Source organism: Vanacampus margaritifer, chromosome 18, assembly GCF_051991255.1.
Source record: "Vanacampus margaritifer isolate UIUO_Vmar chromosome 18, RoL_Vmar_1.0, whole genome shotgun sequence".
Taxonomy (NCBI): Eukaryota; Metazoa; Chordata; class Actinopteri; order Syngnathiformes; family Syngnathidae; genus Vanacampus; species Vanacampus margaritifer.
In genome coordinates, this window is record NC_135449.1 from 10,463,489 (window position 1) to 10,490,141 (window position 26,653).

Below are 26,653 nucleotides of genomic sequence, written 5' to 3' on the forward strand. Positions count from 1 at the left end.
AGTCCTACATAGGTGTAACGCTCATTTTATGAAATAAACCAGGGGTGCTCAAATTCGGTCCTCGAGAGCCCCTATCCAGCCCACTAACACACCTGATTCATGATCATGAAAGCTTGCTGATTAGCTGATCATTAGATTCAGCTGTGCTGCAGGAGGGGAAACATGAAAAAAAAAAAGGCTTGATAGGGGCTCTCGAGGACCTAACTTGAGCACCCCTGATATAAACGCAACAATTAGGGTTGAGTTGGAGTGGGCGTGTTAGCGAGGGAGGGGATAAACTCAAGTTTGTTTTGGCGCGGGAGGGGGGGAGAGAGCAGCAGCCCGTGAGAGGGAGCCGGCAGAACCCACCAGTAACTGGACGGAACCAAGGTGAGTCCACTTTACAACCTGAACCTGTTTGAAAATACTTTAATACTACTTTATTCATATTCATGAATATGAGTGTGAAAATAGCATAGCGGGATGCTAACAACCTTTTGAGGATATCTACGTCAATGGAAAAAAAAAAAGAGGTGGGGGTCTTACGACGTTTCGAGGTTACGAACGTTGGGCCGTAATTTTTTTTTTGCACACGCACCACTTCCTGTTTTTAATTTTGTACAAATATGACTAATTACTACGTTAAATTAGTCTATGTAGTGAGCGAGACAGCGGCGCGGTCGTAACCCGAGGACCCAGTTTTTGTTTTTGTTTACCGAACGTCGGACTAGTTTTATTGATTTGGTAAGGACAGCACAAAACTATTACATGAATTCAGTAAAAAATTCAGGCTGAATTTAGGCGCCATTGACAAAACGCGCAAGGAGGACTAAACGTGTAATTTAGTGTTTTTCTCTGTAATGGTGGCCATGGAAGAGAGAGTTGTTTCATTTGTTTGGGTTCGGCTACAAAACGCTTTTATAAACCGGCAACAGTTATGTTTACGGTCTGTTGCTGCAGCGTATCCGCCTGCATGGTTAAATAGCTCAGAGTTGATGCACACCTCCAGTGGAAAAGACGTTTTGGCACCGGCTACTCAGGAGAGACACTGAGCGTCTTTGTGCACAACAACCTGCATATGCGTCTGCACTGTTGATCTCAGGGGGGATGCGCACAAATAGTCCTGGTGGAGGAATTTCCTCAATCTCTAATTTTGCTGAAACCGTATTAAATAGAATAATCACAATATCATGAAAACAGCTCCAATAACCATCAGGTGGTAAAACGCTGCAGGTCGCAGGTGAACCCTGGGCAAGGTCACCAGTCAATCACAAGCCACAAACTTCCACAGCCTCTCTGAGTGGGAATCAATCCAACCGCTATACTGTCAGCGACCCCATCGGAGACTCCAAATTTCATAATGTGGAGCTTTTCGAGTCCATTGTTGTGGATCAAGGCGGTTGATCCAACATGGGAATGTGGTTTTAAGGCATTCCAGTGAGCACTGAGGCTGGCTCATCTTGCCAAAGTGGCACTAATCCCCCTCAGAGCCCCACCCTTTAAAAGTGTAGAGTCATATTAAAACCCTGGAGAACCCACGGGGTCAAATTTGGCCCCTATAAATTCTGCTACTCAAAGTTTTTTGTCGTTTTTTTTTTTTTTTTACAAATTTAACTTCAAAAGTCCAGAGTGCCACTTCTGACCCCTGCATGGGGCCATCTAGTGGAGGAATATTGCACTTACATGAGCCAGAGTTGTGGTGACAAGATGGCTGGCAACATGCTGTTTTGTTGAGCTGGAAATCAATCCAAACAAAACCATCTTCTCAGCAAACCATCAGATGGTGAAATTGTGTTGTTTTTTTGTTAATCTATTTCATATCATGTTGCAGAATGCCTAGGAGTATGTTATATATATATATATTGATAAATTAGCAACTCTGAGCTAGTTAAAAAAAAAAGGGTTAAAATTGAAAAAAACATATTTTGGTGTTCAGTGAACTGATAGCAGTCATTTAATGTATAATTCATAATTTTCCAAAGAAGAAAAGGGTTCTTGGGTTCTCCAGCGTTAAATATAATGGAATAGCGGCAAAATGAATGTAACTCATCATTCAAGGTTATCATTAACTTGGATAGGTGCTTTACCCCTTGAATACTGAACATTTTACAGTATCCAAGGGGGTAAAAAGAGTGACTGAAATTTCTGTTTGTACATCAGCACAGTCAATCACAGTCTGCATCATATTCCCTTCCAGTAAGAACACAGCTCATTTTGTTCATGTTCTGAAATAAAGCCCGTCTGTGTCTCACTACCAAAAGCTCGCCATCTATGTGCTTGACGAAAACCCTCTTATTTGGCCTTTCAGATGTACTCCCAGCTCTCTCTCGACACCCCGTGGGTCCCTCTTTTCAGCCTCACACTTCTCTTCCTCCCCGTGGCACACGCCGCAAAATGCCCACAGCAGTGCGTGTGCGACCAGATCCAGCTCACCGTCACCTGCGTCAACAAGAACCTCACCCAAGTTCCTCCCAATGTGGACGAGGTATTCATGTCACATTGAACCCCCTTTCCGTATTTGCAAATTTGCCAATTTTGTTGACCGGGAACTTTTGAAGTGAGTTGTCGAGCTTCACATGTGGCTCTTTAGTCCCTCTTCTGTGGCTCCCTGTGGATCGCTAAAATGTTTTTTGTAAAAATGTATATTTTTCTAAATATTTATTTCAATTTTTTAGATGAAATATTCTTTCAAGGTATTGTATTGTATTGCTTTTAATGTTTTATGTTGTGTTTTCTGTAAAGCGTTTTGTGGCAGCTAAGGCCGTTTGAAAGCGCTATTTAAATAAAGATGAATTGACTTAAATGAATTAATGTTTTAGATTTCAAAAAATGGCATATTAAATATTTAAAAAAAAGTCAGAGTACACATTTTTAAGTTGTCAAGGAGAGACGAAAGGTAGATGAATAAAATTACCCAAAAATGCTCAAAATGGAAGAGGAAAAGCAGAAAGTATCATCAAAAGTTCATGAAATTTCCAATAATGTCACAGAATTGGCCCAAAAATCTAGTAACCATAAAATGTCCCCAAAAAAAAAGAAATCCCGAAAATTACACTAAAATGTCAGCAAAATTGCCAAAAAAAAGTCAGATTTTTTTAAAATTAAAAGGCAATAAGGAAGATATTTAAAAATCACTTATAAAATTTCCTAAAACAAAAGAAGTCCTGAAAATTACCATCAAACACAAATCGACACAAAATTGTCAAAAATACCAGAAAATGTATAGCAAAAAAAAAAGAAGGAAAAAAATGTCCAAACAAGGAAGTAGAAAGGCAGAAAATTACCATAATATGTCCATAATGTCAGAAATTTGAAAGAAAGGCATAAAAGTCTCAAATGTATGAAATTTTTTTTAAAAAAATGGTGGGAAAGGTAGAATAAAATGAATTGATAAATTTTGTGGTGCAGCTCAAATTAGCTCTTGGGCCCTCACTCAGTACCTTAGACCAACACTAACACACTGTTTCCTTCATGACAACCTTCAAATGTTTTGTGGCTCCAGACGGGTTTTCTGTTATGTGGCCCCAGACAGGTTTTCTGTTATTTATTTGGCCTAAAAATTATCAACCATAATGTGGCATGGCATGGCTGGGAATATCAACTAATGTAGCTGCACTTGCATTTCTAGATTACGGTGAAATTGGACCTCCGAGGGAACAACATCCAGGAACTCCCCACCGGAGCGTTCAAACAAACCCCGTACCTCACTCACCTGTCTCTGCAGCGCTGCAACATCCGCAGGGTGAAGGAGGGCGCCTTCCGAGGCCTCGGCCGCTTGGTCTTCCTCAACCTGGCAAGCAACAACATTGACATCCTGTACCAGGTGGCCTTAATAAAAACACAAAGCAAATCTTAACTCATTTACTGCCGTGGACGGCTTTTAACGTCAAAAATACATTTTTACTTGAGTTTTCCTTTACTCTGTGATGACAGGAATCATTTGACGGTCTGTCCTCGCTGAAGCAGCTCATGATAGACCGCAACCGCGTTGAGGAGATCCAGCCTGGGGCGTTCTCCCAGCTCGGCTTCCTCAACCTGCTGTCGCTCACACACAACCAGCTCGTTTACATCCCGAACATGGCCTTCCAGGTAAGCACACAACAGCCTCATGCCAAGTCAGCATTTTTGTAATATAGTTTACAGTAGTCCTTTCTTTCGACAGGGCTTGCAGAACATCAAGTGGCTTCGCCTCAGTCACAACTCGCTAAACTACTTGGACATTGAAGCCTTTGCGGGCTTGTTTACACTCAACCGGCTCAGTGTGGACCACAACGAGTTGCAGTTTTTTCCCACCGAAACCATGACCAGGTAGGTTGACATTAGGGCCGGGCCACTTTTGAGATTTCCATCTTTGGCCATCTTTGGCGCAGATTGCCAGAAGTGACCCGCCTGGATTTGAGCTACAACCCCATGACTTACCTGGGTGAGGAGTCCGTATCCATGGCCAAGCTGAGCCACCTTTTCCTGGACCACTGTTCCCTGCAGGACCTGGCCCACACGGCCGTATCCAAGTCACCCAGCCTCACCCACTTGGATCTCAGCCACAACCAGCTACGTGTCATCCAACCCTTTTCGGAAGGCAGCCCTAAGATGGCGCGGCTCCAGTTGGCCGGAAACCCCATCTACTGTAACTGCTACATGCGTCCGCTCAGGTGACCGCAAGCACGCAAACACCTCTCTGTGGACTCCACTTGACTTGTCTTTTCATCATGTTACAGGGAGTGGGCCATCCGTAGTAAGGTGAAGTTGGTAGGAACCTGTGCGGGACCATCACATCTCTCCGGAGAAATTCTGGAGGCCGTCCACCCTCCAGAGTTGCGTTGTCAGAGCCAGGAGGCCATGTTGAAGGCGGAGTTTGAGGAAGCCAGTAGAAGGGCGCCGCCACCCACTCAGGAGCCGGAGAACAAATTCAAGTGTCCCGCTAACTGTGTCTGTGAGGTGAGTACAGACTGGAACGTCACTCCAAATGGCAAAATTAACTGAAGCAACTGTATGTGGCCTAGGCAAGAACCATATTTGGCAACTTAAAAGTCAGTCAAAGTGTTGCCTTGAGATACGTGTGATCTGACTTATGAGTTTTTTGAGATAGGCTTTTTTTTTAGCTGAAATTTGAGATGTTATTAAGAAAAAGGCGCTTCCAGCGGCTTGTTGTCACTCCCAGTTAAACATAAAAATGAACATAAAATGTTTGTCAAACATAAAATAAAGAGAACTACGCATTATGTATTCAAAACAATCACGTAACTTTGCCTTCAAGTCAGCTAGCTTAATGCTAACACATAATGGCAGCCAGGGGTAATGATTAGCATCATGTCGCGGTGTTATTTGCCGTCGTCAGATGCAATGTCTGTAGTATACTGCCCCCAGGTGGCCAAGACCAGAACGAACAACCCAATGACGATTGGAATTGATGTAGCTAAAACTGTTTATATTTTATTTATGTCATTACTATGTTTTACTACAATATTACCGTATATTACCATGGTATTTTTCTTTTATTTTTTAAATTCCAATACTGTACAAGAAAATGGCATTTCCATTCATTCCAATGGGGAAAGATGATTTGAGATACAAATATTATGAGCTACGGAATAAATTAACTCTTATTATTGCGCCTTTTGATTCCAAAACTCATAGAATTTACTATGTAACCTTGAGAATGAGTTCATCTTCCCCCTCTCCGCCCTGAAAACAGGCCGAGGCGCACCATTCCTCCTGTGAGAACCGCGGTCACGCCAAAATTCCTCGGGGCTTCTCTCCCGACACGCGCCTCCTGGACCTGCGTGGCAACAACTTCCACTACATCCCCAGCAACAGCTTCCCCGGCGCCTCCCAAGTAGTGTCTCTGCACCTACAGCGCTGCAAAATCGTGGAGGTGGAGAACGGAGCTTTCAGTGGCATGAAGGGCCTCATCTACTTGTACCTGTCGGATAATCACATCTCATCCCTCAGTTCCGAAGCATTTAAAGGTATTTGGACTACAAAAAAAAAAAGATCTTGTGATAGGATCATCAAATACATCTTGTCTGACATCATCTATTTCCCAAAACGAAGACAAACTATTGCTACACTTTCCTGAAAAGAAAATATTAAAACTTTTAATAAACTTTTATTATAAATTGTTCAGTTTCTAAAATGTTGCATTTTCCTCAAAAAGTTTGCATTATTTCTTAAAAAGAAGACAACCTAATGATGTTGCACTTTAAAAAAAGAAAAGAAAAAAGATTCCACTTTGTGGGCTATTAAATTGGACTTGGCCACATTGTTCATTTTAAAAAGAAAAACAACTACTAATGTTAAACATTAACTCATTCACTGCCATTAACGGCTATAGACGTCAAAAATTCATTTTAACTATTTATTCGTTTTAACGGGGCAGCACGGTGGCTGACTGGTTAGCACGTCCGCCTCCCAGTGCTGAGGACGTGAGATCGAGTCCAGGCTTCGGCCTTCCTGGGTGAAGTTTGCATGTTCTCCCCGTGCTTGCGTGGGTTTTCACCGGGTACTCCGGTTTCCTCCCACATTCCAAAGACATGCATGGCAGGTTAATCGAACACTCCAAATTGTCCATAGGTGTGATTGTGAGTATGGTTGTTTGTCTCTGTGTGCCCTGTGATTGGCTGGCAACCAGTTCAGGGTGTACCCTGCCTACTGCCCGAAGCCAGCTGGGATAGGCTCCAGCACCCCCGCGACCCTTGTGAGGAAAAGCGGTCAAGAAAATGGATGGATGGATGGATATTAGTTTTAACATTGTTTCCCACTTTTGTTAACAAGAATATGAAAACCTAGAATTTCTTATTGTACATTTAGAACAGATATAAAATGTGTGATTAATTGTGAGTTAACTAGTGAAGTCATGCGATTAATTATGCGTACAAATTTTAATCGCCTGACGCCCCAATTTTTTTATGTTTTCTTCTTTCTTTTTTTAATTAATTGCCATTGACGGCTATAAACGTCAAAAATTAATTTAAACTATTTCTATTAGTTAAAAAAAAAATCCCACTTTTGTTAAGAGTATGAAAACCTAGAATTTGTTATTGTACATTTAGAACAGATATAAAATGTGTGATTAATTGTGAGTTAACTAGTGAAGTCATGCGATTAATTACAATAAAAAAATGTAATCGCCTGTCGCCCCTAATTTTTAATAATCTTTTTTTTTTATGAACTTATGGCAGTGAATGGGTTAAAAAGAAAAAAAAGATGTCATCAATTATTAAATTGCACCTTTGCACTATTTATTAAAAAGACAAACTAGTGATGTTGCACACACACACACACACACACAAATATATATAAAGGCAGTTTTGTGTACAGTATTATTAAATTGGACTTGTCCACATAGTTAATTTCCTAAAAATAAATTTAACTATTGTTCAACTTTCCTAAAAAGAAAAGATTTATGTAAGCTGTTAGACAGCTAGTGACTATACGTTTACTTTAAAGTTTCAATCTTACAAATATCCCCCTTATAAAGCAACCATAACTATAATGTGGCCTGCGAAGAAACCATTTTAACACTGCCCAAGTTCCTGTTTCTTCATTGGGTGTGTCTTATAATCCACAGGACTCCCTCAGCTGACTTACCTCCACCTGGAGAAGAACAACTTCACCATCTTCCCGCAAGGAGCTTTCAAACTGCTTCCGGGACTCCTTGCGCTTCATTTGGAGAACAACACCATCGCCAAGCTTGAGGCCAACGCCCTGAATGGCGCCGAGAGCCTCAGAGCCCTCTACCTCACAGGGAACGCCGTTGAGCACGTGTCACCTACGGCTTTGGAGCGGGCCGCCGACCTCGATACGCTCCACCTGGCAGGGAACGAGCTGAAAGAAGTGCCCGCTGGAGCCTTGAGCAAGTTGGGCAACATGAAGGACCTGAGGCTGTCGGGGAACGCCATTCGCTGGGTGGGACCGAATGCTTTCCAGCCTTTGGGGAAATCACTGAGGGAGCTTTATTTGGATAATATGGGATTGGAGAAGGTGAGTTGATACTGTTCTAATTCACTGCCGGCCATTTTAGAGCATTTTGACATTTACTGTATGGTATAGAAGTGTTTTTCATACAAAAATGTACATGGCTCCGTTTTTTGTTTTTTTTTTAGATGTCACAGAGATCCCTGGCTGGCTTGGGTCCAGGTTTGAGGAGTCTCTTCCTGGAGGGTAACCATCTGGAAGAAGTGCCGGACCTCCATCCGCTCACCTCCTTGGAGGTCATCAACCTGGCGGACAATCCTCTGATGTGCGACTGCCCTCTGCTGCCACTACGCCTGTACGTCTCCACTCGACATTACTCACCTTGTTATTGCGGTTCCCAATTTTCCATATATTTTTTTCCTCCTCGTCTAGATGGATTGAGAAAGTCAACCTAAAAGTCCGAGCCACCTGTGCCAACCCGCCTGAGCTGAGGGGTCGCAGAGTCAAAGACGTTCATGTTTTCAAAGCCTGTCCAGGAGGTGCAGCCCTCCCATCCGTTCCCAGTGTTGCTCCGAAACGCGCCAAGACGCCCAAGGCCACAAAACCCAAACCGATGCACCTGCGCAGCGGCCTTAAGCAGGGTAAGATGCTCAAAAGCAAATCCAAACTGCGCAAGATTCCAAAGATGAAAGCAGCCAAGAAAACAAGAGACTGAGCAGGGTGTGAACCTGCTGTGTGAATACTAAACCAAAGTTACAGTAGTTTCATGTTTGCAGTCGAAAATAGTCATTCAGCCTTCATAGCATTTGATGCACACTCAATAGTTGGATTTCCATCCACCCATTTTTATTCAAAATTTCAAGACGTGCAAAAATAAAACTGAATGGAAACGCCAGAAATTCAACAAAGGGCCCAAAATTCGCAAAAAAAGTTTTTTGCTTAGAAATGGTGTATTTTTGAAGCGTATCGAAAAAAGGAAATTTTGCCTATGGAAACAAGTTTTGCGAATAACCAAATACGCGTCGCATGTTTTGACTGGATATTACGTCACATGTACGTTTGTAGTCCTAAAGCAATGTCGGATGATAAAGTAAGGTATGTTTGAGTAGACGACAAAGCAGAAATCTTTATGGAATTAGTTAAAGAAGCGACGATTAATGCTATTTTAAATGAAAAACAGCAAAGAAACGCTGCGGTTTATCAAGAATTACAAAAGCAAACTCATACGGTCTTCTTTTAAATTACTGGCGGATCACATCTCATAATGGCGCATACGGCGGCGTACCCTCTCAATATTCGCAAAAGAAGAACCGATGGAAACGGGCATAAGTCCCATGTCCGGGAAAAAAAAAAAATTGCATGCCTGTTTAGCGCATTTTCACTAAATTCGCTTAGAAAATTTGAAACAATTGGATGGAAACCTGACTAATGACAGTCATGTTTTTTTAACTCTAGTATTTGAACTGAATTTTTAATTTTTTTAGTATTTGAAGTGGTCATCAATACAGAACTGACAATCCAAAGTGGCGATCCACCAAGCTTTAATAGCACCCACTTTTGCATTCCCACAAACTCCGATTAAAAAAAATAAAATACAAATCTTATGTTTTCTTTCAAATACATTGCGCAAGGGCTAAATATAATTAGAAGGAAAACAATATTTATTTTAGATTTTTATTACGAGTCTCTGATTCATTCCAGCCTGCTGTATCCACACTTAAGGGCCTTTGCCCAAAAACTTTTGTTTCTTCTGGATAAACGTAAAAATATCAATAAATAATGAAAAATCCTCATGTATCACGTCATGATCCGCAGTCCCTCGGCGAGGTTTCCTGAAGCATTATTTTGGAACGTGACTGGAGATCAGCGTCTCCATTTCCACCTCCTCGATTTTCACTTCCACTTGAGGGACTGAAGAAATGGAACAAATTCGGATTAGTAGCCAGAAATATGATCGATACGGTTAAAAAAAGGAAAGAAAAAAAAGAAAAAGTCATCCAGCTTCTGTTCCCTTACTGTCGTGCTCCACCGGTTCACTTTTGGGTTGAGCAAGTGTCATCTCGGGAAGAGAAGTCAATTCTTTCTTGATAGGAGGTTGGACGGTCGTGTTGCTCGAAGGCGGTTTTTGATCGTCATCATCGCGATGGGGATGAAGAAGCTGCAAGCGCTTCTTTGCATTCCTCCGCTCTTGAGTCAAGTAACATCAAGCGTTGGCATGACAACATGTATGAAAAATAAAGTCTATGATGGCGAGATGGAAAACTTACTTTTTTTCCCATACAAAGGCACCTTTGGCTTCTTGGCCTGTGCCACCTGGTCTTCTACTACTGGGGACACAGAAAGCACCACTGTCATTTTAGTCAGTATGTATGTATTTTGTATTTTATTTTTTGTTATAGCCACATCCTAAAACCAATGAATACATCTTTTGTAGAATAACCAATCTCGGACAAACATGGCACAGGGTTTCTTCAGGTACCATCAAATCTAATTGAATGCTTTTTAATGCAGTTTTTAAATGCAACTTGAAACTGATTTAATGCTCATGTCGTACTGAATATACACACAAATATACATACATATGCTGTTTTTCATGCTCTTGTAAATAACATAAAAGTGGACAAATATGTTTACCAATGTGGTTTTATCTTTTAGTTCATGAAGACAGTAATTTTATATTGAGTAATTCAAAGTTACAGTTAAGAGGTGTGAAACATTTTTGTTATGAGGTCATTTTCTGCCACTAGGTGGCATTAGTGTTTCATGTTGGTGAAATTTAATGACTTAATGCTTTTTAACTCCCAAAAACGTTCTATTTTAAATATTGCCATGGTCCCAAAAACATATTTATACGTTTGTTTTTATGCTAGAGCATACAAAAGGCTTTGGTGCAGCCTCTGACATAAAGAGGTCCCTTAAAGCAATGGTAGTTATTACAAAAAAATGGCCAGCAGGTGGCAGCAGAGTATAAGAGATCAGCCAGGGTCATGTTTTCAACAGATTTGTGAATATTGATGAAACTTAGCTATATTCTAATGCTGGTTGCTGCAAAACGGAAACAGATAGATATATACCTTTTTTTCCTGATGAAAGAAAGAGACTAATCTTTCTTTTGGTAGGTTCAATGTTTTTAAAGCAATAGAACACAATATTCTGTGGGCCTTGCAAAATCAGTCAAAATCCAGTAAAGGAGCGAAGGGGGTTGCTTCAGTGAAAATGGCTGGGAGTGAATGAGTTAAAAGTGAAACATTGAGTCATATTTGTTCTGAGGTAATTTTCTGCCACTAGGTGGCATTAGTGTTTCATGTTGGTGAAATTTAATGACTTAACGCTTTTTAAGAGCCAGCAGAAACCCTGTAACATATATTAGACTGTAAATGACGTTTAATGCTATTTTGTCTGCGGTTCACCAAAACCCCCCTCAAACATAACGAGTCTTTGTGCGTGAGAGAGTCGTGATTAAGCGTTTACCAAGTCCAGGGGGCGGCTGGAGCTGGTAGCCGGTGAGATGGCACCACCCAATGGGGTACAGGTCTGGAGACTCGTGGTCGACCCACTGGTCGAAATCATCCTCCCAGCCGTCGAAGTGGATGAGGAGCAGGCGTCCCACGCTACGCTTCACCGTGGCCACGCACACCAGCCGTGGCTCCATCAGGTCCACTGCTTCCAGTTTCACGTTGGGGGAGATGCCATGACCTGGAAAGTCCTACCCAGGTGCAGAAATCCACATTTAAAGCGATTGTGCAATCATTTAGTAAAAGATGATTTATTTATTTTTTATTCCTTACAGTGTTGAACAGTTGTGGAGGTGCAGCTTTTGAATTGGTCTCTGTGAGATAATTTTCCCAGGTGAAGGTCTTGGAATCATAATCTGTCAGATTAACACTCAGGATTAGTATCTTTAATCTGAATTGAAAGGCGTAAATTATTTTATCTCAAACCTTACAAATGTAATCAAACGCGTATAATATATAAGTACATCAAGTAGAATATTGTGGATAACAGAGTGAAATAACTTATGATTTTAGGTTGTATAATTTTGATATAAACATTATCCCCAAATCACCATATCAAGAAATTATCTTACATAATAAAAGTAGTAAATAATGGATTCAATACGAGGTTTTACTGTGATGAGGAAATATACAACAAAGCATATTCCCGATTACCTTGTGGCACGGTGAGAGGAATGTTATTCTTTTTGCAGAAGCCTTTGGGTAGGAGGGCGTGAGAGGAGGCGTGATAACAGAACCAGTCAGCGGCATGCGCCGTCCCGCAGTCGATGCCGACCATCATGTAGCCGTCTGACAGCACCTGTGGAAAAAAATACACCGAGGATAAATGTCATGTGTTCAATAGGTTTGTGTCAAATTGTCAGAATTTTGACGTTTTAACCTTGTGTACAGTTGCCACGCAGATACTGCCCAGGTTTAGAGGGTCGATGGACTCTAGCTTCATTCCCTCCTCAAAGTAACATCCGTCCATGTAGACAAACCTGGGCTGAAAATCGATGACTTAAATGTTAAAGACATTTTTAACAACGGGGTTAGATATTCTGTCAAAAATCAGCAACAACAAATTCATTATTACTACAATTTTCAAAAACCCAACTGTTATTTACCTTTTTAAAGAGGTTGACGGTGCTATCACAATTCCCCTTCAAAGGGCCTGGTGGTTTTCCACCTGTGACACACAAAGCAACACCATGGTAAATGATTCAAATTCAAAATCTACTCTAAATAGTAAACCACCTTCTTTTATTTTATTTTCTACCTTAAAGGTATTCAACAATGCTGTTACACTACAAAATATTGTCAGAATTGGAACGTAACAGCTAATTTCCACACTGCAGGAGCGATTGGAGTTATAAATACAATGAAACTGCGCAATTCAAGGGGATTGAGACGGAGCCCTGTGGCGCACACTGAAAGTCCTTGAGGAATTGATTTGATGCCACTAAAATGTTTTCTAATTGCCTATACGAAAGACATTTTTAGTTCCTGGCACCAGCATACTAAAAGATGTCGGCAGTGATTCTCAAACCTGGGCTCCCTCTAGTGCTCAGCAAAAGAATCACTCCGTAAGTACATTGCAGTTCTATTTAAAGGGATGCAATTTTCAGCAGTAAGAATTTGTCTACAATTGGATCGATTCATTTTTTATGTACAATTACTACCTTCAAACAAATTTTGCCACTAGCGTTGAAATCAAGTTATAAAATTTATTCTAGACAAAATGAACTTTTTATTGCTGAAAATGGCTAAACGAGTCAAGTACAAATAAAGTCACATTAAAACCAAGAATTGTTTTTAAATAGGACTGGTTATCGATTCTTATTTCCTCAATCAATTCGATTTCAATTCACAAGAATTCAGTTAGATTTTTCCCAGATTCAAATCACTCAAGTTCAATCTGATATTAACGATGGAACATCAATTCTTCTTAAATGTCAAGGACATGATTAAAAAACCCACAAATATTACATTTTAATAAAGTTAATTTTGTGGAGGCAGTAACTGGTCAAATGTTTTAGTTTATTAATAAAAGTAACACGTGTTATAATCACTTAAGTGTTCCACAAACATTGACATCAGCAATGATGATATGAAAATATTTTCATAATTCTAATTCAATAAATTTAAATATAAACTAAAAAAGATTCTGAAATGTCTAAAAGTGCAATAGGTCAGGTCTTTTATAAAATGTGAGAAAATTATTTTAAATACATGTGAACAGTAAATTTCAAGAAAACAGTAAGATGAAAAAAATAAATAAATCAGCATTTAAAATACTAAGAATTTATGGGGAAAATTGGATATTTAAATAATAAATTCATGGTTTTATGAATCGATATTGGGCTCGAAAAGGAAAATCAATTTGATATTGATTAGTTGATTTTTTAAACCCAGCCCTAATTTAAACCAATAATTGTGTTTAAACATTTGCCCAGGTACAATTTATAAGCAAGCACCTACAAATTCAGCAAATAATTGACATTCCAAAACATGACTAATAAAAACAGGGGACTCACTGGGTGTTCTGATGTCATGACCCACTTGTTTGGACCAACCAATCGGATGCAGGAGAGGACTAGCCAGGTGGCACCAGAAATCCGTGATGACGTATTCAGGGGAGTCGCTCTGGTCCATGTACAACAGCCGTAGGCGCCCGCCGGTAATGGACGCTATGACGGCCTTGCGCGTCCGGCTGATGTGTTTGGGGTCGACCACCTCCACGCGCATGCCCACTTTGAAGGACTGCTGCTTCAGGCTCTCGCTCACCTAAAAGGACGAAGGAATGTGCGCAATCGGGTCCGACGTTGACATCATACTTTTGTCTGTTTTCGCGAGTTGTACCTTCAGGTAGAAGTCAACAGGCAGCGTGTGGGCCCCCACCATCTTTCTCATCAGATACTCTTTCCAGTCAAGAATGTTGGTCACATCTACAACGCAAATTATCAAAATTTATTTATCGATGCTTCGTTAAGAGCTTGATCAAAAATGCATGCTCACCTTGCGGAGGCACCAGGAGCTTGCCGGTCATGGCGCACCACCCGATGGGGTGCAGCTCGCCTGAAACGAGGCTGCACCAGAAATCGCGGCTGCTGTCATGCTCAAAGCCCTCGTACCGCAACAAGGCTTTATATCCTGGCCAGAGGAGAGACAAGTTTTAATGGAGTATCTTCATACAGCAGTGATGGGAAAATGAAGCTTCATGAAGCACTTGCAATATTTTTTTTTTTTTTACTGATGGTGAAGGCTAGTGCAATGGAAATTGATTACATTTCCACTGCATCTTTAAAACGAGAGTGCCATCTAGAGGAGCAAAAAATAAATAAATCATAAGTACTTCATGAAGCTTCATTTGTCCATCACTATCATCTGTGGTGTTTAAACCCCATCGCAAACTTTACAGATGTTACGTCTGCTCTGTTCTTTCTAAAGGGGTGGAAAATAAGTGTCTATTTAAAGTGCATAGTTTGTTTAAATGCAGGGCTGCTCGATTATGAAGAAACTATTAATCACGATTAATTTGGTGATAATTGAAATCACGATTAAGACAATCATTTCTTGTTTGGTACAAAACAAGAAAATGTTTAAACATGTCAAAAATATTAAGACAAATAAATTGCTTTGAAACACTATAATTACGCAAGTTCCTTTTGGACCAAACAAGATTGATTAAATTAGTCATTTAACTCATTTAAACCCAAAAAACATAGAAATATTTTTTTAATACTTTGTCCTGCACTCCCAGAAACGTATTTATACGTTTGTTATGAGCATACAGAAGGCTTTGATGCAGCCTCTGACCTGAAGAGGTCGCTTAAAGCAATGGTAGTTATTACAAAAACGACCAGCAGGTGGCAGCAAAGTATAAGAGATCAGCAAGCTCTTTTGCTTGTGTTTTTAACAGGTTTGGGAATATTGATGAAACTTAGCTATATTTTAATGCTAATTGCTGCAAATGGAAAAATTCAAATATACATTTTTCCCCTGATAAAAGAAAAGACTCTAATGTTTCTTTTGGTAGGTTCCATGTTTTTATAGCAATAGAACACAATATTCGGTGGGTCTTGAATAATCTGTCAAAATCCAGTAAAACGGCCAGGAGTGAAGGGGGTTGTGTCAGTGAAAATGTCTGGGAGTGAATGAAAAAAAAAGTGTGAATATATCAATTTAAACAACTCAAAATTTGTATTAATAATCTTTTATTTTTGCTTACAATTATGCCAATTTTGTAATTGTGGAATGTAGTAATTGATATTGTAATAGAATTTTTATTAATTGCACAACACTATTCACATGTACTATACATCTAGTCTCTTCAGTCTTATACTCAGTTTAAAAAAAATGTATAGGAACAATTTGAGGAAATGTGTCAAAGGTGGGAACATGTACACACCTGCAATTTGTATGACAGTAGCGATCCAGTAAGCTTTCGTGGGCAGGACTGCATTGGTGTTTAAAACTTCTACTTTTATCCCAACACTGATGTCGTCCCATTGGTCACACATGGGAACCTGTGGAAGACCACCCCCCAAAAAAGTGTTTTGCACTGCGGATTTAAATGTCAATGTATTTATATTTCATGGTTCAGCTGTATTTGATGCACTCACATGTCTGAAGCAGGAGACGGATGCCCCCAAAGATGTTTCCTTCTCCAAGTAGTTGCCCCATTCAAACAGTGCAACAGGTCCTACAAAATAAAAAGAAAATTTAACTTCTATAGCAAGCTAGCAACACAAGAACCATATTTTTCAGTATATACCACTCACTCCAAACTTTCTTTCTCTTGCTTAATGTTTACAGTGACAGTGAGAGGACACAGGTGGAAAAAAGACACCATAAAATCTATTTGAAGAGAATACAAAATAAATAAGAATCCAATGATGAAAACATAATGAAAAGACCTTAAAAAAAAAGTGCAGAAAATTCAATATTTTCGTTAATTGCACGTGATCCGGTAGTCAGCTGAAACAGGGACATGGCAGAATGCAAATGCACCGTGAGGCGTTTTCCCACTCAACATCGAGTGTAGAGTTGAAATTTGAAGTTGAAGCCGACGAACACTTTCAGGGCAAAGATATTTCAAACCTGAAGTGTATCCAGCCGTATCGTATTGAACTCTATCTGGATAAAGGAGCTTGTGCACATCCGGGTCCCGGGACATCTTCGGACTCTGATGATTGCAATTACCAGCCTAAAAAATATATATATGGCTAATTACATGTACACAATTTGAAAACAAGGTGGAGGGCAAATCATTCTTTTCAAATTAGTTTGTTATCAATTCAATTGCTTACATATTCCATGCCCACACCGGTTTCATCGCGTGTTGCCTGTCTATCATTTTTATCCGGCTCATAGTCCATGAAGTCATCCACCAGCTGAAAGAAAGTTTGAACTTTGTTAAATAAATATACTGTTTTGTTACATGTATATCTACTTCTACTCTTGGGATGGTGGCTTAGGGTGGTCTCCCCCAACTCTTATTTGTTATAGAGGGACTACATTTCAATAATAAAATGTAAATGGCCACTATTAGACAATAACAACTTAATAGGAAAGCAAAACGTGGCGTTGCTGTGTTGATTTTAGTTGTTACCTGTTTCCTTGGTCTTTTAATGCGTGTCGATTGATGTTTCTCTACAGCATGTGTTTGTCCATATTTCTTCCTTGGAAACAAAGTCGGTACAGCTGATGGCAGAAGTATCTTTGAGCGTTTCACCTTAAAACCAAGTGACTGCCTCAGGGCCGGGAGCGGGTTGAAACAGTCTTCTTCGAAGTGTGCGCTGCACAACACCGACATATGAGTGGGCGTCCACCGAACCTTTGTCCGTTGAACTTTCTGCGTCCATATTTCGCGATAAATCTTATCTTTGGGGAACCGAAACATGTGCACGCCATCCTCCCGTCGGTTCGTACAGTAACCGGCAGCGCAATGTAACGGCATCGTCCAATATGAATCCAATGAAAACCCACGTGCACCCTTTCAGCCAGCAAGTCGACTTCAATCAAGGATGCCCGCTCCTTTGGCCCGGTGACGTCACTTCCGTCGCATTCCACGATTTGCCAGTAAATAATGTTTGTAGTTGGCCGGAAAATTTCGGCTTGCAGTTCAAAATCCATTAAATTTCGGTTGATATGTATTGATTCGGGGGAACGTTCAATGCGACACAAATATTATATTGCTTCATAAAACATCTAAAAATATGTTTGTTTGTTTAAAAAGGGTACCATCCCATCATTTAAAAAAAAATCATTGAGTATTGTCGTACGCACTCCATCTCAGAAGGTGGCGGTAATGCACCAAAGGTGTTGGCCAACCGCTACTTAAAAGTAAAAGAAGAAATGATAAACAAAGCAAAAAAACAAATCGAGATCGATATATACATGACTGGCTTCAACCGAAAGTTTTCAAGTTAGAGAGAATTTTCTCAAGAAGATATATTTTTTGGTGTTGTTTTGAAAGATGTTATTGATGACTATCTGGTTAACGCTATTCTTATCCAAGGAAAAAAAATTCTACACAAATGTAAATTTTTGAAGGTGAAACCAAATTTCTGCTATTTTCACAACGAGTTTGTTTCTTTTTCGAAGAGCCTTAGACTGATGAAAAATAGGAATGCTATTAAACTCATTTGTATAACTAGTAAATACAGGGATGTGATTTGACCAAAGTGAAATTATCTGAAAATTTAGCCGGGGTCTGGGGGCCGCTGGCACCCAGCTAGGTCCAGGTATGCTTTTTAAGTACTTTGAATGCATTCACATGACAAAGAAATAGACAAAACAACAGCATAAATTTTCAATGTATATTGAACTATCCCATATAAAATGGCAGTTTTAGTCAACTCAAAATCAGTCACATTCAAAAACATTGGACTGCCTTTGCTTTTAAAAACTATCACTGAGAATATCATCATATCTAACTAATGTGATTACTAAGTTAACACATAAATAATGTTGAAGAGTTCAAATTTCATGAACAAATAATTGTACCATGACCAAATGAAAAGTAACTCATATTAGAGCATACCACAAATGTCTTTGTTATAGCAGAAGATGTTATCTGTCGGAGTCATGTGCATACACAATGAACTACAAAAAAAAAAAAAAAAAATCGGAATTTTTTTTTTTTTGGAGGGAGATAAAAAAAAGCGGAATTCCGCGAATTAGCGGAAAAATCACATCCCTGTAAATATATATGTGAAAAGCCCGAGCTTATTTTTTTTTATTGGATTTTATTTTGTGTATTTTGTTTTCATTGTATACTGGTTATTCATAGAATTGTGTAGTGTGCTATAACAAAAGCCACATTTTTTTGTATATATTTGTCATTGACACAGATGTGTATGTAGAAACAGTTAAAAAAAAAATAATAATAATAGCATCTCTTCCGGGTGTCTGATTACACCTTGACCAGTCACAAACTAGGATGCACCTCCGAGCCATAGTTTAACCTGAGCCTGTAAATAAAGTATTTTTCAATGAAAAAAAACTAATCAAGCAAATCGTCGTTATGGCAACTAATGTGTGACGGCATGTTTTTTTTTTCATGCCGACTCGTAAACACGTTCTGAGTTTATGTCCATAGATGGATTTAAAAGAAAAGAAAAAGAAAATCCTATTTTTTCCCAGATTATATTTCTCTGAATGACAACATTCGGTATGGTGCTAATCACACTAAATTATTTGTACAATTAAAAAGTGCTAACCTCACTATAATCAAGGTATTACAATTGCACAAATTAATATTAATGCTTAAAAGGAATAAATCAATAAAGACATTATTAAAAATAATCACTTAGCAGTGACATTCGAACAATACACATTGCGCACACATATTAAAAATAAAAAATGAAAAAATAAAGGTAGCAGTCCCCAAACTTTTGCGTAAACAAAATTAAGTATAGACAATTCATAACTTTTCCAGCTATGGGCTCAATCAGCTTCATTTCCAAAATCCTTGATTTACCTCCTTTTTTTTCTAAATCATTGTTTCCATTTTAAAATAAAGAATCAGATTTACCATTCTGTGTTCAGGAGCCTGCCAATGTTGTGCTCGTGCTCTACTTCTGCAGCTTGAGACTGTTTAGCACTGTCTTCAGAGTATGAAGACAACCCCGGCCCAGGATGTGCACAAGCCCTCAAACGTTCACTCTGAAAGACTGTTCGTCATCTACAACTTCAAATTCCAAGTCTACACTTGATAGTGAGTCGGAAAACACCTCATGATCCATGTCACACTCTGCCATGTCCCGATGCTTGTTCAGCTGACTTTCGGAATCAAACGTGGCCCGATGATGTTACACATGCACCGAGACAAACAAGGCGGTGGTTCAATTCAGGAAAAGATCGAGTTTTCTGCGTGTTTTCAGATGCTTACGTTGTAATGCTTACAGTGAGCAGTTTGTACAATCACCAGATAAGAGTGTGTTTGTGCATTCACGTGTGTGTAGCCCTCACCATCCAGTACTGCCACTTGTGCTGAGCGAGCTTTTGTAAATTTGCCCAAGACTTTGGCTTTTTTTGCAATAGGATTTTCCTGCAGAGAAAGCGGTACACAAACATATTAAATTGTGATTTCAATGCCTATTTAATGTAGTACTTGTTGACAGAAGGACAACAATATTTCTTACCTGCAGGCGTGTCCGTGTGTTTGACTTCTTGAAGCGGGACGGAAAGGCGCGTGCACAGGCTATATTACAGAAACGTTTGCTTTTTGAGTAAAAGCTGCTACGGTAGCCAGTTGTGCCACACATCTCGCACGCCACTGTAAAAAAATATTTTTTTCATTTCCCATTCTTTATATGCGTTCCCTCATTTTACTATGCACCTACCTGTTTTTTCCTTTTTAGGTTGATCTCTAGGTTTTCTTCGTTTCTGACGTTCCTCATCACTTGCCCCATGTGACCGTGATGGTACTATTTCATTACTTTTTGTCTGTGAAGGAGTCTGTGAAAAAAGACACAATTTGAAATCTTAATGCTTTATCTTGTGGAGTGAACATTTCTATACAAAAACTACTCACTGTAATATTACACTCTTTTGGCTCTGCATTAATGCTTCCGTGTTTGATAGCAGGAAGGCAGTCATTACAGCCAGTGCCATTGCAGGAACAGTGCGGGCGAACAAACACAGTGGGAACCGCCCCAGGTTTCAGCTTCGGAACCCCGAGGGGTGATATGGACTCAAAGTAATCTTTACCAAAATGCTCACTGCAGAGGTAACAGTTAGGTGAGGCGAACCAATCATTGCGAGTACGCTGAACCTGCTTCTCCCATTTGCGAAATTCCTCTGGGTCTTTGGGGAATCTAAAAAGTGTCACGTTGTTTTCAGAAGATTTGCCACATCCGTACGCGACACAGTAGTATGGCATCCTGTATTCTGCTCATACAATACAGTTGACAGTAGATCTACTCCCACAACATACTTCTTTCACACGGTATGTCCTTCCTAAGTTCTGTGAATGAAACAGAATGATTTTTGATGACATTGTTTTATTAACAACGTGCATTGGAATTTGGTTTGGTTTAACAAACAACTGATGAACAGGATATTCATTACATAACGTGATTCATGTAGTAAAAAATTAAGAAGGAATAATTCCTTCATGTGGGTTAAATTCACAGTGGAAAAGATGGTCTAAGAACCAACGAGTATCTGCAGGCAGTCAGTGAACCGATTACAGTTCAAGACCTACGTGCTAATCATTAGCATCTTTGTAAATTCAACAAAACTACTAAATAAAAGCAATCGGAAGAATACAATACGCAACATTTTCATAAGATCGTAATAATTCGCTGCATACATATTTTAAGTTACTTACAGAAATGCCGTGATATAGTTGTTTACTGGCCGAGTCACTAACGGGCGCATACGTTTTACGTCATCATTGTCGAACGACTGTATTCTCGCGAGATTACCTGAGTTTTAGGACTAGGGGGCGTGAGATTTGACGTTTAATAATAATTGCTCACGCGATTTATGTCATATCTCGTAAAAGCCATTATTTTAAGATACCTACTGTCCGCGATCCAAATAAAAACACCACACCCGATTGATTGTTCGCATAATCAATCAAAAAAAAAATCATTGTCAATACACGTAATTGTTGTGAAAGATGAACCAACATTTTCAATGAAAAGATTTGCTGAAGCGAGTTGCTGTTCCACCAAAATTGCACACAGTGGCGCTGATGAATTGCAATATTTGGGATTGAAGCTATCGCTCGAGAAAGGGTTGTTCTTTTGGACCTCAGCCAGTCATCATCAGTAAGTCACTTTTCCAAAACTGCATTTAAAACCCTGATCTGGTAACGTGGTGCATTTGAATGCGGTGCGTGGACAACTATTACAATTGCAATTAGCTGAAATTAGCTACACTAAGTAAGCTAACATCAACAGTAAAGTTAGCTAAGAAGCAGATAAACATTGATGTTTAAACACTTTGATTTTGTTGGATGATTTCTGAATTGTAACTCATCTTTCATTCTACCAATGCAAAGGGAATATCGAACTACGCATTTGACATCATTATTTATTAATTGATGAATATCTCAGTAATGTTTTCCCTCATTCTGTTGCTTTAGGAATGCCATGATCAACCGTAAAACAATGTGCATCCTACCTGCAGCACGTCCCAGTCGCGTGCAAGGTATACAAACTTTGTGGAACTCAGCAGCCTATGAAAAAAAAAATCCAGAGGGCTCAAGAAAAGGCCTTCAGGGAATAAGCGACAACTCTTAGAAAAATGGGTAATGCACCAAAGTTATTGGACACAGCCCGGATTCTTGGAAGTTTAAAAAAGCTCTATGAACACCAATGTCTATATATTTTAGTACTTCATGTATTTGATATTATTACTAACTAATATGTTTGCAGGTTCATAAATTCAAGATGGTGGGTTTGCATCCTCTTTTGCTGTACGGGTATGCGAAAAAAGACAAAGTGTCCTACGTCTATGGCTTGGAGGGAGTCACAGCTAAAGAACTTGAAATTGTCACAGCCATTAAAGATTTATATCAAAGTCTCCTGAAAGGTTAGTCCCCATACACCACTGATCCAAGAAATGTAGCAAATTAAGATTGCAATTTTAGGCACTGTTTTGGCGCCTGCATTGACAAGCATTACTTTACTTTCCTGGCAGACCGTACAAAAATAGTAAATCATTTTTTTTAACGTATTTGTGTTACTCTTTATTCTAACTATACCTAAACGTTATTATGTATATAAAAAAAAAATTTGTACTGGATTTTCACTCAGTCCTTTTAGCCTAACATATTACCCCCTCTGAAAATGTTGTAATAGTTACATGGTCTTAAGGACGTTGCATCAATTCTCTGTAGGCCCTCGGAAGGAGAAAAATAAGTTTACTCATTTATTTTTCTGTACATTCGATGATTTTTCAACTATGACCAGGTTGTGAAAATCGCTGCTCAGTCTTGATATCTAACTTATTATCAATGTAATGTGCTTTAGTGTCAACATATTAGCATAAATGCTGTCTGGCTATAATTCATTTCACATATTTGCTAATTCTATGCTAAAAACTTACCGCTGTTCCTTGAGCCCTGTGACTAACATGAGGGGTTTTAGTACATAAGAAAACGAGCAAAAAAAAGTTGCCTGAGATGGGCCAATTAACATTTTGAATAGTTACACCAAGGAAATGGCAGCGATTTGGTGGAATGTCCCATATACATACATATACATTTTCCTGGTTCATACTGTGCCCCCTTTAAGGAGCCTTGTTTTTTTCCTCCCACTTCCTTATGCTTTTTCTTCTTCTTCTTCTTTTAGGGGAATTGCCCTTTTTGGGATCAATAAAGTAATCTTAATCTTAATCACATTATTAATTAACAGAAGTTTCATACTGGGTGCATTATTTTATGATAAATCATTATATTATTTTATCTCACAATCAATAATGTCTTATTTCCAACTTTGCACGAATACAGATTACATTAGACTGTAGAATAATTAGTCTAAATTACTGCTTTTATACACCTGTACATATGGGATGAATGACGTATCATGTCAATCAAAAAAAGCACAAGACGTTATTCCATTATATATGTGTATTTACTGTGAAGTGGAATTCGGCGTTTGCATGATATAGTATATGGTCTCTCTTTATTTTTTTGCCTATGTTTGATTTGGAATCCTAGGATCAACCCAAAAACAACGCCAAGCTTGCATGCAGCACATCCCAGTCGCATGCAAGGTGTGCAAACTTTGTGGAGCCCAGCAGCCAATGAAGGTGAAGATAAAAAAGGGCTCAAGATAAAAGCCTCCAAGGGGTGGGCAACAAAGCTTAGAAAAACTGGTAAGTGAACACTGCCCGGATTCTGGTATATTATAAGTCCATTTAACATCATTGTTTTGTTAATGTTTTTATTCAAAGGGGAAGTCAACCTTAAACATTTCTTGACAATATTATGTTTGTGACCTCATGAGTATAAACATGACATTTTGATTTGTGGAATATGAGTTATGAAGCAAAATCCAGCCATTTTTATCCATCTCAGGGAGCGGCCATTTTGCCTCTTGCTGTCGACTGAAGATGACATCGCAGTTGCTCAGGGCTCAGGCAACGACCAATCACAGCTCACCTGTTTTCTCAATCTGAGCTGTGATTGATTGTTGAGCCCTGAGCAACTTTGATGTCATTTTCACGCAACAAGAATTGGCAAAATGGCCACCTTCTGATATAGTTTTTTTTTTAAATGCTGAATTTTGCTACATAATTCTTATTCCACTAATGCAATATTAACCAGAATACTGTATTTAGACTAGTAGGGATGCATAGAACATATCAATGGCAATAATTTTTTGGGGTGGTTGACTTCCCCTTTAAAAATGTGTCCAATTTGTTTTCAGGTTCATAAATTTACATCCATTTTTCCTGTATGGTTATGGGAAAAAGAATAAAGCGTCCTGTGGTTACCTCTATGGCTTGAGAGAGAGAGCTTGAAATTGTTGCAGCTATAAAATAATAATATCAGAGACTCTTAGAAGGTTAGTTTTATATTTTATGATCAGGCTGTGCACATTTATTAAGTTAAGCAGTCAGAATATGGACGAGCCAACATAACAATAGAGTGAGACCTAATTAAAAAAGCAGACAAGAAATTAACTCAACTCCTTTTTTTTATTTTTAGAGCACTTAAACAACCACAGCTGTAAGAAAAAAAAAGTGCTGTATGTAAGATTAAACGTAAAACAAATTACAATAAATACTAGATGATTTTAAAAAAATGGTTGAAAAGTACAAATAAAGAAGAAAATGGAGCGGTCGTAACAGGTGGCCGACTCACAGGCGCCTCTTTCAAATAAATTCCCACTTTTATTAACAAGAGTATGAAAACCTAAAAAAAAAAATATATACATTTAGAACAGATATAACATTTGTGATTAATCATGAGTTAACTAGTGAAGTCATGCGATTAACTATGATTAAAAAAATAATCGCCTGACGCCCCTAATTTTTAATAATATTTAAGATTATTAAAAAAAAAAAAAGAGAGAAAAAAACATTTTTTTTATTAATTTTTTTTTTTTTAAAAGGAGAGCAATGATGATGTCAAATCGAATGAACAATACTGAGCTCTCCTTAAAAAGAAGAAGAAGAAGAAAAAAAAATTAGGGGCGTATTTTTTTTCGTAATTAATCGCATGACTTCACTAGTTAACTCACAATATATCACAAATTTTATATCTGTTCTAAATGTACAATAAAAAAAATTCTAGGTTTTCATACTCTTGTTAACAAAGGTTTAAAAAATGTTAAACTAATAGAAATAGTTCAAATTAATTTTCATAGCAATAGGATTGATAAATACAGGTAAAAGTTGAATATCGTCATATTTTGACCAAAAAAAGAAGGCCTGAAACATTTCCTCATGATGCTGGCCACCTTTGCTAAAATCAGCTACATATTTAGTTAAAAAGATCATTCAATTCTCCTGAAAAGAAGTTATTAATAAATATAATTTAGGTCAGTTTTTCGTGTTTTTTGAAAAAATGGCTTAGGCCATATAGTATTTTACAAATGTGACGATATATTGTAATTGTTTACAGCACTTCACTTATTTATGCATGTACATATAAATGTAATTATGCAAATTAATAACTATCAATGACAAATGGAAAAACGACGATGCCTTGAAAGTAACTGAAATGTATTTCTCTATTTGTCATCTTTTGTGTTTTGCAGCCACATGATATGAAATAATTCCGGCGTAGAAGAGGACAGCAGGAAATGACAACACTGGTGTTCTGTTCATTTTTCTGTGTTTTGTGCTTGCGTGCCAATTTTGTAGATTGTCTCGTTTTGTAGCATTGCTATTATATTCATGTACAGTATGTATTTATCAACAAGTGTATATTCTTTTTTTTGGATACATTTTCTTCCAAAACAATTTTTTGTCTTTGTTTTTAAATTGTTGTGCCCTAACAGATTTGAATGGTATCCCTCTGTTGTCCTTCTTTTTTTTTTTTTTTTTTTTTTAAATCACTCAACATGACATTTTGTGTTTTTGGTCAATTTATGACATTTGTAATTTAATTTGCACAGTTTCCCACTAATTACACTTTAGTTGTGTTTTCATCCACTTGTGTACTGTAGTGTGTGACGGTAGACTGTGACCATTTGTAATTTTTTAACGTTATCAGTGACGCTGTGCCTGCTGCATTCCATGGGCTGCTGCTCTGGATGACCTCAGTGGCTTGATATCAGCTCCTCAAATGCATCAAAGTAAATAGAAGCGGAAGCATTACACTCCCGTGGTGTATTGAAGGTGAGATAGAATGCAGTGAAGTGCAGACACTAATTCTCTCCAGAGTAGTGCTCACGTTCTAGAATAGGTTCTTTCAACTGAGCATCTCTTAACGTTCAGGGATGGGATTATTGTTCAACATCCTCACCTGCTACAGCTGGGACGGGGCAACAAAAGACTAAGAAAGTTGAGCAATATATATTTTTTTAAAAACACACACCTGTTTGGAACATTCTACTAGTGAAGTGGTTAATTGGAAAATGAGTGTTATGTTCGAAAATGAAAGGAGCCTGCAATTCCGGGACAAAGTTCACCACTTTACGAGCGACCTCATGAGGGTGTGTTACTGCCCATGACATTGGTAACTTACACACCTGTGAAGACACCGTTAATGCTGAAAGGTACGAGCAGGTTTTGGAGCAATATACGCTGCCAACCAAGAAACATCTTTTTCAGCAAGACAACGCCAAGAC

At 38.7% G+C, this 26,653-nt stretch overlaps 2 protein-coding genes and 1 long non-coding RNA gene across 8 annotated transcripts; 2 read left to right on the forward strand and 1 right to left on the reverse strand.

Annotated features, from left to right (window-relative positions):
• Positions 1-295: 295 nt before the first annotated feature.
• Positions 296-10,635, forward strand: chadlb (chondroadherin-like b). The gene is made up of 11 exons (XM_077551623.1): positions 296-369; positions 2,288-2,464; positions 3,608-3,802; positions 3,913-4,068; positions 4,142-4,287; positions 4,350-4,631; positions 4,698-4,917; positions 5,675-5,948; positions 7,550-7,962; positions 8,085-8,251; positions 8,329-10,635. Exons 2-11 carry the CDS (start codon positions 2,288-2,290, stop codon positions 8,609-8,611), a joined length of 2,313 nt encoding a protein of 770 aa, XP_077407749.1. The 5' UTR covers positions 296-369; the 3' UTR covers positions 8,612-10,635.
• On the reverse strand, positions 9,557-23,090 carry l3mbtl2 (L3MBTL histone methyl-lysine binding protein 2). 6 transcript variants are annotated; one of them, XM_077551625.1, is made up of 18 exons: positions 22,032-23,090; positions 20,434-20,865; positions 20,243-20,357; positions 20,042-20,175; positions 19,869-19,947; positions 16,016-16,095; positions 15,802-15,919; positions 14,409-14,543; positions 14,253-14,338; positions 13,928-14,177; positions 12,518-12,579; positions 12,292-12,396; positions 12,066-12,210; positions 11,685-11,767; positions 11,368-11,602; positions 10,164-10,244; positions 9,913-10,083; positions 9,557-9,807 (listed from the first exon to the last, which is right to left on the reverse strand). In XM_077551625.1, exons 2-18 carry the CDS (start codon positions 20,779-20,781, stop codon positions 9,737-9,739), a joined length of 2,298 nt encoding a protein of 765 aa, XP_077407751.1. In that variant the 5' UTR covers positions 20,782-20,865; positions 22,032-23,090; the 3' UTR covers positions 9,557-9,736. The 6 variants fall into 6 exon arrangements, with proteins under 6 accessions (XP_077407751.1, XP_077407750.1, XP_077407754.1 ...); XM_077551624.1 differs by lacking the exon at positions 22,032-23,090 and adding an exon at positions 21,232-21,926; XM_077551628.1 differs by lacking the exon at positions 22,032-23,090 and adding an exon at positions 21,232-21,925 and having other exon boundaries at positions 10,164-10,220.
• LOC144038853 (uncharacterized) lies at positions 21,424-25,980 on the forward strand. Its single transcript, XR_013289296.1, has 5 exons — positions 21,424-21,676; positions 21,994-22,158; positions 22,286-22,442; positions 23,572-23,729; positions 25,619-25,980. It is a non-coding gene; the product is annotated as an uncharacterized LOC144038853 (long non-coding RNA).
• Positions 25,981-26,653: the final 673 nt, after the last annotated feature.